This window comes from Musa acuminata, chromosome BXJ3-6 (assembly GCF_036884655.1).
Source record: "Musa acuminata AAA Group cultivar baxijiao chromosome BXJ3-6, Cavendish_Baxijiao_AAA, whole genome shotgun sequence".
In the NCBI taxonomy this organism is placed as follows: Eukaryota; Viridiplantae; Streptophyta; class Magnoliopsida; order Zingiberales; family Musaceae; genus Musa; species Musa acuminata.
This window is the reverse complement of record NC_088354.1, coordinates 18,151,844-18,166,721: the sequence shown is the minus strand read 5'-3', so window position 1 is coordinate 18,166,721 and position 14,878 is coordinate 18,151,844. Positions and strand designations below refer to the sequence as shown.

Here is a 14,878-nt window from a genome sequence, read left to right as displayed (position 1 = left end):
TATTTACTTCCACATTTCGTTTATGAAAGTGTATGATATATTTTTGTTTTTTTTCCCTCTTTCAGGTTTGTATCTGGGACTATTATGGTCAACAAAAACATGCTTTGATGGACAACATGGATAAAACTCTTGATGATGTGAATATACAAATGGATCAGGACGTAGGTCTTTAACAGCTTTTTCCAATAGAACATTAAAAAATCTTTAAGTTGCATTGGAACATGTTTTTACCGAAGGAAAATAGGGGTAAATTATGTGCTTGATCTTTTTCATTCTTGTGGTGTTCCATAATTTTATCTAAGGCTTGCATATTTATCTTCTAAATGTGTCTCTAGAAATCTAGCTTGCATATTTTACCTGAAGATTAATGACCTCCAGTTCTTGCTTATTAAGCACAATCTATTTAAAATATCATCTGCAATATGATGCTAATTATTGACTAAACTTGTTTTTGCACAGATTCTTGTAGAGGTCCTCACTGATGGAAATGGTACTGCTGATAGTGGATGTGCAACTTCTCAACAGGAAAATGGATGTACAGAGAAGGACTCAACTTCTGTAATTGTGGAGCCTTCTCAGTCAAGCTTGTCGGTTGCTGAAGGCTTGTCCACCAACAATTATGCTTCCAGAAGCTGCAGTTCAGAAATCTCACAAAGTCAGTACTTGGCTTCTCCAACTAGTGACTTGGACAATTTGCATGGAACAAATAACATTAATACACGAGCAGCCCCTTTGGGTCTCACTGGGCTCTTGAATCTTGGAAATACCTGCTTTATGAACAGCGCAATACAATGCCTTGTCCATACACCAGAATTTGCCAGATATTTCCGTGAAGATTACAGGCAAGAAATAAATTGGCAGAACCCTTTAGGCATGGTTGTAAGTATCTGTCTTGGCATATATTGGTGTTTATTTTGTCAAATATATTTGGAGAATTTTAAGCCACTGTTGATGTCAAAGATATGACTAATGAAAATTCTTAATATTGTCTTTCACTAATATATTGTTTTCTTATTCCTGCCGATGCTTAATTTTCATACTCACTTTCTAATATATAAAGCAATAGTTTCCATGGTTTATTGATGCTTTTGCTAAGTAGTTAACTTGTGTTCATCAAAAAGACTTTGTGATGATTCTGTAAGCCACTTGTTTGAAAATCTTTGCTGGTGCTTGAGCCTACCGAGCAGAGACTGATGAATGCCTTACTGCCTTCTGAGTTCATGAAAAATCTGGTCTATCTACTTGGGTGGTATGGTTGGTACAGAGTTCCTCTGTTTAACATGAACTACCATGCTACATGCTGTATCTTAAATTACCTCCGATAGACAACTTTTGACTCTCAAAGCCTGCTTAAAAGAAGTTACTATTGAAAGTCAAAGCCTACTTACAAAAAGTTACTGAATTGTTAGCCATCTACCCAGTCCATTGGGTTTCTCTTGCTGCATCGCAAGTCACCTTTAGATTGTTCTCAAAATTTTAGGAGTTTCTTATTTAGTGTAACATACATACATGTAAAATTTGATTAGTAGTAATGAATACTTCTGATCATGATTTGGGCTGTCAAAGTGAGGTATGAACCTTGAATATGCATGTATATTAGGCATGAGGCTCACAAAGGGTTAGATTTTGGAAGCTTGCCTTTGTCAAGGTTCACGAGTTTCATTGAGGCTTCACGCTCACTAATTGTCAACCTTTTTAAAAGATCAAGACATGGTTCAAAATATTGGTTCAACCAATATGTACTGGTTGGTATTTACTAGTCCAAACAAGACCAGATAACGAATCATACAATTTGGTAGTAGTCAATATGTAGCTTTTTTTACTATATTTTGTAGTGACAATCGGCAGTGGCATAAGTTGGTATACTGTACAAGATCTTACTTTTGTGTTGGTTGTCAAAACTGGTATCAAAGATTGGCATTTAAAACCTTGGATCCAATGCCTAAATGACACACCTCCATATAGATAGTTAGTACATTTTCTTCATTACTGCAGTGAAATTTATATAAAGGATTAAAATACTCATTCTGTAATAATGCAATTAGATTAATCAGTAAAGAAGTTTTTTCCTTCATTGACAACTGGAAGAGTTTGGATAAATGGTCTCACACAGCCTATTATTTCTCATTTTCTCTTTCTTCTGTTCTTTCCAGTCCTCCAAGAGGATTAGAAACTATAAGATTCCAAAAGGACGACATTAAGATGATATCACTAGCCCTCTTGCCTTTTACTTCTTTTACTCATTTCTCCGAGGTAAACATGTTTCTTAGGATATATTTTTTACGATGCATGCTTTATAATTTCAAGAAAGAAGTAACAAATTGGGTGACACTATATCTCACTAATTCCTTATTGCATGTTAATTCTCTCATCATATTCAAAGTTCTAGTATTGTTATAGAGAAATCCAACAACAAAGATTGTCCTTTATAAAGTTTTCTTGATGAATCTTTCCAATATTCTCCAACATTAAATCACTGCAATGTGTTGCATATAGAGTCCAATATAAGTGTTGTATTTTCGCTTCAAGTAATTTGCTTAAGACAAAGGATAGCAAAATTGATAAGATTTAAAAGTCCCATAGTTCTTCCATTTAAATTGGAGATATAAAGTAATTAAAAGATTACAAAATTCAAAAGATAAATCTTATCAATTAACACATAATTGTTTCCATTGTCGGTTATAACTTGGATGATATTTTGTTCACCAATTTCTTCCACAAACTCATCAAGCAACTCATATATCTTTTCTTCAGATTTCATAAAAGATGATGCATCTATTGACTTCAAAAACATGGTTCTTAAAAAACAGTTAAGCATAAAATTAATTATACTCCTATATCTCTTGTCGGTCCAAGCATTTGACATAATAGAGCAATCATGCTTTACCAATGATTCTTTATAGCCCTTTAATAAGTCATTTGTATAATCTAATTATTTTTTAAGAATGAAACTTGTAACTTATAATAACTTGGAGATTTTAATCCCTCACCATATCTTTCAATAACTTAAATCATTTATTTAAAACTGTCTAAACGACAAGTACTAAGGGGAAGGCTAGCCTGATAGAATAAGCGAGCAATATGTTGAATTATTCTTCCCCTTATCTCCTTATAACATGCATCTCTTATATTTACTTGTCTTTATTTTTCTCCTGTTTGTTCTTGTTGCTTTTGTGATTCTTGATACATGTATAAGTCCATCGATCTCTTTTTACCCTTCTTAACAATCATAGCTTCTTTTCCTTTTCTGTCATATACTTTTTTCTCACTTGGATTGATATTTTTTTGAATAATCTTCTTCTTCATCATCTCTAATATATTCAATATTATTCTCTGAGTAAAATCTCATAAGATTCATTCCTTTACATCTTTTTTTCAGTTATATAAGCCAGCAACTCTTCTTTACATCTGGTGGATATTTCTTGTATGATGATGCATTCTTGAAGTTGCTTTTGCACGGAAAATACTACATCTAGTAGTCGTATCATAAAAGTTGCAAGTAATTGCATTAGGATCTTTAGGATCGTTTAGATAATTGTATTTTTAAACAGAAGAAAAGAGTTATCTATGTAGTTAGAGAGGGAGAAAGGAGTCACTGACAATGGAAAGTGGGGAAGGAGAGGGCAGTAGTGACGGAGAAACTTTCGGACGACGACGATAGTGGTGGAGGAAGCTTCAGAGGTGTCTGTTGATGGTAGAGGAAGCTGTGGTCCTCTCACTCGATGATAGAAGGAGCGGAAGTAGCAATGGTGGAGGGAACTACACATGAAAGCTAAGTTGTCGGACTCGCCCGTCAACGACAAAGGAAGCATTAGTCCTATGTGTCGGTGGCGGAGGTAGTAGTTGCGCTAGAGTTTATGGCTCGGGGTCGTATGAGGAGGGGGGGGGGGGGGTTGGCGAGGGGTGAGTTTTGCAGGTATAGTAATATTATGTAGCTTAGTTGGTTCAATTGAATCAACTAGCTACTGTTCAACTGAACTGGACTTAATAGTCTGGTTCGATTGCTTTGTTTGAACAGGGCGCTTGCTCAAGGCACTCGTCGCCTTGGTTCAAGCAAGCACCCAAGCGGCGCTTCACTGAAGCGCATTGCCTGGTCGATGCTTGAGGTGCTCGGGCCTCGCTCGCCTCACCCGAGCATGTAGGCGAGCGCCGGGGCACCTATTTAAACCCATGTTCCTCCATGCTATTGTTTCCTTCCTCCTTTATATTGTGTTTCCCATACATATTTTTTTCACCTTATGTGTTTTGCATTTACAACTGGCACGATGCTTGGTTTATTCAGCCAACTATTATTTGTTTGCTTATATATTATTAAATTGAACATGTGTTTCTGAATTTATTTCATCTTTAAGATTATTTTCATTAATTTTGATGCTAAATGCACCTTACTTCACTAAAGCATGTATCTGGTCATGCGTCAAGGCTCTAAGGGGCCTTGGTCTCTTGGTTCACCTTAAGGTTTGCTATGAATTTATGATTTTGTTTGCCATCTGCATGTGATACTTCACATTTTGATTATCTACTCTAACATGTCCGATGACATGGATGCTAATGAATCTATAAACATGTCACTTCTGTCTATTTGGATTGCACCTTATGATGCAACTGGTCTGATAGAGTTGCTCACCACCATCTTAGCCTCCCTTTAGCAATATGGTGATATGCAAAGTTTCTAGACATACACATACTGAAGATTATGGCTTTTTTTCCTTGTTGCATGTTGCTTAAGGTTCTTAAAGATGCTACTCTTAGATATATTGTAAGTTCAAGTTCATTGTAAAATCTGTTGGTTTGTTCTTGATACCCATATAGTTGTATATAGCAGAAAAATCTAATTCTATGTTACGTTTCCAACATTTTGAATTGATCTAATATTCTATATAGATATTTAAAGAAAATTCTGGTGGAATCCACGCTCTATAATCTGTTATACACTGGTGTTGGCAAAGTTTCTTCTTATATATTAATTTTGTTAAATATGACGCTGCAATAATTTTCTTACACAACTCATTTCTCAACTTTTTCTTGCATAGATATGTTAACAACAGTAATATTTTTCAATATGATCGATTTTTATCATTTCATATGGCTTTGTTGCCAAAACCTTGTCTTGTTTCATATTCGTTTGCAATTACAAGGGTTTGAATACTTTTAGTAATTTTCTGCTACTTTATGGCAATAGACTTGCTTAATAGCTTAAGAATATTCTTATGCAGCATCTATGTTAAGCTCGTCATGAGATGGCCACAAATATCTGAACGAAATAACAATTCCAGACCATTTACCATATTCTGAAGTTTTAATTTTCTGATCTGCATTAAACCTCATCTCCAAACAGTTTATGAAAGCCATTGTCACTTGATGTCCTTTCAAATTTTGTGCAAGGCTTCATGACATGCTATGTGGTTTAGTATCCATTGGCTGGCCAAAATTTGTGCTGATCTCTATGTGTGTTCTTATCTTGTAAGTTTGCATAACCTGCATAACTGTGATATGTGCTTGGCATCTACTTTCTGATAAAGTGTCTAGTTATGCACATTTATATTATAAATATTATTTATTTGCTACTGGCCTTCATGATGTGAAAATTAAAAAAAAAGTTAACTCTATGTGCACAATTTTTCTTAAATTTTTGTAAATGTTGGAGTTCTGAAATGACTTTTACTCTTTAATGTTGGATTTACTAAATCACAGTGGTAGTCATGCAGGGTGAGCTTGCTTTAGCTTTTGGAGAGTTACTAAGGAAGCTATGGGCTCCTGGGCGTACACCTGTTTCTCCTCGACCATTTAAAACAAAACTTGCTCGCTTTGCACCCCAATTCAGTGGAAATAATCAACATGACTCTCAGGTTTTACTGCTTAGATTATTTTGATTCACTTTAGTAATTGTATAATCCTTTGATGCAGAATTTGTACTTGTCCATTCAGGAGCTTTTGGCATTCCTGTTGGATGGACTCCATGAGGACCTGAATCGTGTGAAGCATAAACCTTATATAAAATCCAAGGATACAGATGGGCGACCAGATGAAGAAGTCGCTGATGAGTATTGGGCAAACCATATTGCTCGCAATGATTCTATCATTGTTGATGTATGCCAGGTAGATTTTGTAAGAATTCAAAGGACAATTTGATACATTTATTATGTGTTGCACTGATTTGATACATTTATTATGTGTTGGACTGACACTTGCTGTTTCTTTTTGTTAATTTTGTATACTGATGATAAACAGATGGCACCATGTAGCTTTATGAATTGCATTTCTTTCATTTTAGTTTCTTATGCTTGATCTCTGATGTCTGAACGACTTAGGAGTGTTCATACTTTTAGCAAGTTTAGCATTGATGATCTCTCGTATTATTAATTATTTCTTCCACAAATTAAGTTCCCAAGATTATAAAAGAAACCAACTACATAATTGATTTCTTCATATGGAAATTGGCAAATTGGTATTTAAGTGTTCTTTTTTTTCTTCGGGTTTTGATGGTGAAGGTAGCCCACATGACTGCGATGCCATTGTCTGGTCCCTTCCATGCTAGGTCTCTTGTGGTTTACTGTAACAAGCATCAGACATTTTAGACCACAAAGTTGACCCACAAAACAAAAAAGAATGTGTGATAGCTTCTACTTAACCCAGAAACAGCTGTGGTATTTTGAAAATACTATGTTTTTTATGAAATCTTACTTTGGACCAAGGACTATCGTATTGTCATGGACTTAGCTGGAATTGCCTAAGTCGTAAGGTATCTTTGCGGCAAAGTCACGAACTTAGCTGAAGTTGCCTAAGTCGTGAAGCACCCTTGCGCCAACTCCTCGGACTTAGTTGGGATTGCTCAAGTCATGAGGCGCTCTTGCGACATATGCGTCCGCAAAGGTTCAACCTAGTTGCAGCCTCATACAGGTCCCGAAGGACCTGTAAAACAGAAAGTTGATTAGATTGAAAATGAGCGACGGACAAGTCTCGACGTTTCGCGAAGAGGGAAGCTTTACAAGCAATTCAGTGAGCACCTTGAGTGCAAGAGAGAAAAGAGAGGAAGGAGAAAACAATGACTTTAGAAGGTAAAACGAACAGTTGCAAGTCCACAAACAACTACTCACCGGGTGTTTGGTACGAAGTTAAGTTCCCGTCAAGTTAACGTACGAACTTGTGAAGATTGTTCAACGCCCGACTGTATACTGAAGCCCCATCCAGCCCTGTGCCACCCAGGGGGTTCTAGGGTGCTGAGATGGCTGACATTTCGCGTGCAGCTGTAGTGTGCAGAAAACAAGTCGTGACATGCGAAAACGGAGCCATTTTGGGGCAGTTCGGCCTGACTTGGTGAGCGATCGCACTGCAGCGCTGCGAACTGTTGTTGCTTATATTTTCTAAGCAAAAACACACAAAACCAAGGCAAAACATACTGCCATGTCTCTGTACAAGCATGCAAAAGCGACGAACGGTTCGTTGAACGAAGTTGTTGCGGGTGCGCGACGACCGTTTGTGACATTCTCCCCCACTTAAACTGTCGATGCCCTCATCGACGCTTGTTGGTAATTATTGATGACTACTTCATGTTGTAGGGCGTCTTCGAGCTCCCAACTAGTTTCGGTTCGGGGAAGCTTTCGGCACTTCACCAAGTACTCAGTCTGCTCAGCTCCATTGGATAGTTTTATGTTGCGATCCGCTAAAATGGTTTCAACTCGCTTCTCGTAGGAGGCTTTGATGGGGTGTAGCCGAGTTGGAACACTTCGGGAAGCATCTTACGGATCTGAGTGGTAGGTTTTCAAGTTGCTGGCGTGAAAAACATTATGAATTTTAGGCCACGCTGATAGCTGCAACTTGTAGGAGACATTGCCCACCCTATTGATAATTGGGAAAGGGCCCTTCATACTTGCGCACTAATCCTTTGTGTACTTTGTACCTAAAGAATTGAAGTGATGCTGGTTGGAGCTTCACTAACACCAAATCACCGACTTTGAACTCTTGTGGTCGCTTTCCTAACTCTGCCCATTTCTTCATCTTTTTGGTTGCCTTCTCCAAGTAAGCCCGCGCAATATCTGCATTTTGGTGCCACTCTTTTGCAAAGTGATATGCTAATGGACTACTCCCAGTTTACCCGATAGCCAAGGTGTGAGGAGTCGACGACTGTTATCCTGTAAAGATCTCGAAGGGGCTCTTGTTGGACGCAGAGCTCTGCTGCAAGTTATAGGAGAATTAGGCTATGTCCAACAGCTTCACCCAATCTCGTTGGTTGGCACTCACGTAGTGCCGAAGATATTGCTCAAGGAGCGAGTTTATCCTTTCGGTTTGGCCATCCGTCTGGGTGTGGAGGCTTGTGGAGAAGTATAACTTAGACCCCAATAATTTGAATAGCTCGGTCCAGAACTGTCCCAGGAACCGAGCGTCTTGATCACTGATGATATTGTGCAGGACTCACCAATACTTCACCACATTCCTCATTATTAGCTTGGCCGCCTCCTATGCTGAACAGTGTCGGGATGCAACAATGGAAGTCGCATACTTTGAAAATCGATCGACCACCATAAGTATCGATCCGAGTCCCCCTTACTGTTGGCAAGCTTGATATGAAGTCCAAGGAAATGCTCACCCATGGCCTTTCTGGTACGGGCAACGACTCCAAAAGTCCTACTGGCTTTCGTTGCTCCACCTTGTCTTGTTAGCAAGTAAGGCTTGTTCGAATATATTCCTCCACATCAGTCCCCATCTTCGGCTAGTAGAAGGCCCTTTCCACAAGAACCAATGTTCGGTGAATGCTCGGATGTCTTGCCCAAAGGGAATCGTGACATTCTCTCAAGAGTTCGCGCCTCAAATTGTTCACTCGAGGAACATAAAACCTATTCCCTTTGGTGTAGACGAGTCCCTCTTGGACCCAAAATCGTCATGCCTTGCCTTCTTTGATTAGTTGCTTCAGGGTTACTGCTTGGGGATCACTGTACAGTCCATCCCTGATCTTGGAAAGGAAATTGGAGTGCAACCGACTTGCTTGGCCTCTGGCCTCTAATTGTATGACATTTACTCGTTCCACTTTCCGGCTCAACGCATCGGCCACAACATTTGCTTTTCCAGGCTTGTACTCCATTGCCATATTAAACTCAACTAGGAAGTCTTGCCATCGTGCTTGCTTTGGGGAGGGTTTCTTTTGAGTTTGGAAATAGCTCAAAGCAATGTTGTCTATCCTCAGCACAAATCGCGATATGAGAAGGTAGTGCCGCCAAACTCGTAGACAGTGGGCCATCGTTGTCATCTCCTTCTCGTGCACCGGATACCGCCGCTCGGTCTTGTTGAGTTTGCGGCTCTCGTAGGCCACCGAATGACCCTCCTGCATGAGTACTCCCCCAATAGTGAAGTCTGAAGCATATGTATGGACTTCGAATGACTCCTCAAAGTCCGGCAATTTGAGCATCGGTTCTTCCAACACAGCAGCCTTTAGATCTTGGAATGCCGCTTCATATTTGTCAGACCATCTCCAAGGCTGCTCCTTCAGCAACTCCGTCAGTGGAGTTGCGCGCTTCGAATACCCAGCTATGAAGCGTCGATAGTAGTTGACGAAACCAAGGAAGGATCTTAGCTCCGACACATTCTTTGGAGTTCATCATTCCGTAACAGCTTGCACCTTTGATTTGTCTATTCGAATGGAACCATCACCAATTCGATGCCCTAAGAATAAGATCTCCGTCTGAGCAAAGTAGCACTTCTCCATTTTTACCGAATAAAGTGTTCTCCCTAAGAACCTTGAAAATTGTCCGAAGGTGCTCGACATGCTCCTCGAGCATTTGGTTGTAGACGACGATATGTCCAAGTAGACGACCACAAACTTATCCAAATACTTCTTGAATAGTTAGTTCATAAGAGTGTAGAATGTGGTCGGAGCGTTGGTTAAGCCGAAAGGCATCACTAAGAACTTAAACGGTCCGTACTTGGTCACGCAGGTAGTCTTCGCTTCGTGGCCTTCAGCAATGCGCACATGCCAGTACCCTGACTAGAGGTCGAGTTTGGAGAAATACTTTGCTTTGCCCAATTGGTCGAACAAGTCTACGATGAGCGGGATGGGATACTTGTTCTTCACCGTCACCTTGTTGAGGACTCGATAATCGACGCATAGTTAGAGGCTCCCATCTTATTTTTTTTAGAAAAGAACTGGAGCTCCGAATGATGCTTTAGAACTGCAGATGAGACCATCGCTTAGCAGTTCATCTAATTGCTTTCTGAGCTCTGCCAACTTTGGAGGGGATATGCGGTAGGGTGGTCTCGTTGGAGGCTTCACTCCTGGCTCCAGCTCGATATGATGATCCACGTCTCTGCGTGGTGGTAGAGTTTTCGGCAACTCAGGTGGCATAACATCTGTGAACTCCTTCAGAATGTTCGCCATCGCAGTAGGTTCATGAATGGTTTTCCCGTCGAGGGGCTCTAGCTTCATAGCAGCCACGAATGTTAATTCGCCTTTTTGTACCCCTTTCTTCAGTTGTAATGTCGATATTTGTTGGGGGTCTTTGGTTCCACTCTGAGAGACGGGAACCACACAGGGGTCATCGCCTCCCATCAGACATAGGGAGTTCAGGAACGACATTGCAACCAACTTCGTCGCATGCATGAACTCCATTCTGAGAATCACTTGGAAGTCGTCCAGTGGCACCGCTATCATGTTTGTGCTCCCGCTCCAAGTCCTGATCTTGATGGGGACTCCCTTTGCCAACCCGAAGATCCGCTTGTTCTCCGAGTTCACCGCCTTCATCTGACTTGGGTTCTTCTCCAAAATCAGTCCAAGTCATTTTGTTTCTCGATCGACAATAAAGTTGTGGGTAACACCCATGTCCACCATTGCATAGGTTGTTTGGCCATTGAGCTTGATGTCCACGTACATCAACTCATTGCTCCCTGCTTTATGCGACTTTGTCTTCGTGTTCTCCCCCACTTGACCCCGCAAAGCATTTAACAAACTCATTGCTTCCATCTGGGGTCCTTGCGACTTCTCATCGTCGCTGTTGGATTTTGAACTACTCGAACTAAGAGATACGACCTTGCCCTTGTCTGATCTGGGGGCGTGGATTGAAGCTATTAATGCATTGAGTGCTTGTTTCTGTGGGCACTCCCTCACCATGTGCGGTCCTCCGCATAAGAAGCATCCACCAGGTTTGGGGTCTTGCCTTTTGAGCTCGACCCTTTGTGGGAACTCTTCCTTCTTTGCTTGCCTCCGAGCTCCTTCCTTGGAGAATATTTTGGAGGGCGATTTCTTGAGGATTGTTTCCTTTTCCCTAAGTCCTTTGAGGAAACAAAGTCGGTGAACCTTTCTGCCGCCACAATTGCCCCGATCACATCGATGACATTCCTTCGATACAGTTCCTGTTGAGCCTATGACTTCAAACCATCGAGGAAGTTGAATAGCTTATCCTTCTCGGACATGTCCTGGATGTCCAGCATTAGTGTAGAAAATTGCTTCACGTAGTCTCGAATGGAAGTATTTTGGCGGAGTTGTCTCAGCTTCCTCCTTGCGACGAACTCTATGTTCTCGGGTAGGAATTAAGTTCTCAACTCCCGCTTCAAGTCCTCTCATATGTCCACTCGACACTGACTTTGTTGGATCTCCTCCCAACTGTCACGGGCTTAGCTGGTTTTGCCTAAGTCGTGCGGCACCCTTGCGTGTCCGTCCGCAAAGGTCAGCCTCCCCGAAACCTCCCATGGTCCCTTAGGATCTACAAAAGAGAAAACGAGTTAGAGAAAGCGCTTTACTCGGGATCCACAAGCAAACATTCCAGGAAACACTTCATAGACAATGTAAATTACAAACAGACTTTGCAAGCTCTGAAAGGTTGCACAACAAAGGGTCAAAATGATCCACTATAGACCGAAAATCTCTCACAAGTGTCCACATGACACAACCTTTATTTACAAGCCTAAAGCGGCCACCAAACCCAACTAAAATGGGACTATTAAGCCTTTAGCCATCCCTCTACATGCTGTGCAAAGCATGAACATACCAAAAGACACGGACATACTGTTAGGACTCTAGCTAGAAGAGTCCTAATTGAGAGGGACATTCATGTAAAACCTACCTAAGCCGACCCCTATTAAAGAGATGAAGAGGCTGGCTAGGGTTAGGAGGTTTTTTCTTAGAGAAGAATTAGGAGTTGTAAGGGAATAGGAGTCTTGAGTAGGAGTCCTATTAGGAGTTGGTTAGAAGTAAGAGTCTTAAGTTGGAGTCCTATTAGGAGTTAGGGTTTAGAAGCCCTATAAATAGCCATATATTCCTCCTCTTTTCTTAAGCAATAGATGAATCTTTTCTGCAGCCTTTGAGCAGCAACTTGGAGGGAGGAACCCCTATAGAGTTCCAAGGAGGCCGATCCCCTAAAGAGATCAACCCCAAGTTTAGAATCTGCAAGGGTTCTAACACCTGGTATCAGAGCAGCGTTCTTGGCATCTCGCTGCCCTTCCATAGCCATCCATCAGCCCTCCACAGCAGCCCAAAGCAATTCCCACAATTGCTTAAAAGATCGTCGCCAAATTCTGCCATCATCTCCACCACCGCGGATCATCCCGTGAATTGCAATAGGTTCTGGTTTCTTACCTTACTGCTGCTGCAATTTAGTTATCCCTATCCGAAAATCCAAAAAAAAAAAAAAATTGTTCCTATATTGCTACATAAACTTTTCGTCATAAAGTTTTCATCTGTACAACGAAAGATACATTGCAGAATTTCAGTCGCATAGCACTGTTTGTTTGATCTTGATACTATATTTTCTCTGTCATATAAACTAAGATATTACTGTCAATTCCCTCCTCAAATCTGTCAAATTTTTGGTGGAGATTTCGTCGAGAAACCGTTGTTTCTTCGACGACAATTCTGCTCTTACAAGACAACACAATTCTGCAGCAAACTTTCACTGATTTCTATCAAACTTTTGCTGCCATCCACCACAGATCGAAAACTTTCATCCATAGCCCTAAAACTCCACCAAACCACACCCTCAAACTGCACCCAAAAAGCCACGAAACAAACCTAAACCGCAGCCTACATCTACCAATCGACCAACCCTTTCAACCATTACTTCTCTCAACCTATACATGCTTTTAACCCGTCAACAAAAGAGAGATCTTAACATCACAGATTTGGAGTCATATACTATGGCATCTGAGGAGGCAATCAATACTAAATTTAAAGCCTTCGAGGCACGAATGGAGGATAAGATTCAGACTCTCCTTACCGAATTCAGTTTGGGCCGACCACCAAGCCCGAAGAAATCACATCAAGGAGAGAGCTCTAACCAATCACATCATGCCCAAAGAGATGACTTCCAAGAGAGGGGAGGCTCTATGAACGACCCCAACTATTCGCGCATGAGAGTGGACTTCCCTAGATGGGAAGAAGGAGACCCAATTGGTTGGATCTCGCGCGCGGAGCGATATTTTCGGTACCATAAAACTGCGGATGCATCCATGGTGGAAATTGCAGTTATACATCTTGAAGGGGATGCGATACAATGGTTTGACTGGTTTGAACACACTTATGGAGTCCTTTCATGGCGACAATTCAAAGAAGGACTACTGATCCGCTTCGGACCAACTTATTACGAGAACATTGACGGACAACTAGCAAAGATACGACAAACCTCCACCATTCAGGAGTACCAAACCAGGTTTGAAAGGTTATCTAATCAAACTCGTGATTGGTCTGAAAAACATCTATTGGGGACCTTTATTGAGGGCTTAAAGCCGAAGATCCAGGGAGAAGTTAAGGCGCGACAACTATACACGCTTATGGCAGCTATCTCTTTCGCACGACTTCAAGAGGAGCGATTGAACCATGAAGCCCGGAGGACTAGGATCACTCCTCGACCTACAATACTAAAGCCCTCTGCCCCCCCTACTATCAACCGAGTCCCTGCACCGAAAAGGTTAACAAGAGAAGAACTTTGAGAGCGATCTACGAAGGGGTTATGTTGGCATTGCGACGAGCTGTGGAGCCACGAGCATCGCTGTAGAAAAGGGAGACTTCTTATTATTGAACCAGTAGAAGACGAGGTCATTGAATATCCAGAAGAGAGCCTTGAATATGAAATAGAAGATATGGAAGAAGAGCCACAACCGACTGACATTACGGTACACGCACTAACCGGCTACTCAAACCCGTAAACGATGAAAGTTGAAGGCCTTCTCAAACAACAGTCGATTACTGTTCTCATCGACACGGGCAGCACTAATAACTTCTTGAATAGTAAGGTTGCTGCTCGGATGACACTGTATATTGAAGGTTGCAGCAAGTTCGATGTAAAGGTGGCCGACGACAGAATCCTAAAGTGCGACCAAAGATGCCCGCGGGTGAAACTATTACTGCAAGACCAAGAAATTATCACCGATTTCTTCCTCCTACCACTTGATGACTATGAGGCAGTGCTTGGTATAGAATGACTGACTACACTAGGTGATGTCTCTTGGAACTTTTTTAAATTAATTATGAAATTCTACTGTAAGGGCAAACAGATCATCCTACGCGGGAAGCGCGGAAGCAACGTTACCACTGTTTCGACCCAACAAATGGAGAAAGTTTTACACAAGGTAAATGGTGGCTTTTTGATGCACCTCCAGCAGCAACCAAAGGGGAAGAAAATAGAAATTGAAGATCAAAATCTTGCCCAATTGCTTACTAAATTTGCCGACATTTTTGCTGAACTATGCGGTCTTCCTCCTTCTCGACAACATGACCATCGAATTCCAATCCTTCCGGGCAAGCCACCAGCGAACACTCGACCGTACCAATATCCTCACCTTCAAAAAGATGAAATTGAAAAGATCGTAAAGGAGATGCTTGAAACAGGGGTGATTCGGCCAAGTTGCAGCCCCTATTCCTCACCTGTGCTACTTGTACGCAAGAAGGACGGAACTT

At 41.2% G+C, this 14,878-nt stretch overlaps 1 protein-coding gene across 1 annotated transcript in view; it reads left to right on the top strand.

The window, feature by feature from the left end:
• LOC135639453 (ubiquitin carboxyl-terminal hydrolase 5-like) overlaps positions 1 to 14,878 on the top strand; it is a 37,944-nt gene that overhangs the window by 7,192 nt on the left and 15,874 nt on the right. The window contains exons 5-8 of the mRNA XM_065153207.1: positions 66 to 161; positions 460 to 879; positions 5,709 to 5,849; positions 5,929 to 6,099. Coding sequence (XP_065009279.1) covers positions 66 to 161; positions 460 to 879; positions 5,709 to 5,849; positions 5,929 to 6,099 — 828 coding nt within the window. The remainder of the gene's footprint in view (positions 1 to 65; positions 162 to 459; positions 880 to 5,708; positions 5,850 to 5,928; positions 6,100 to 14,878) is intronic.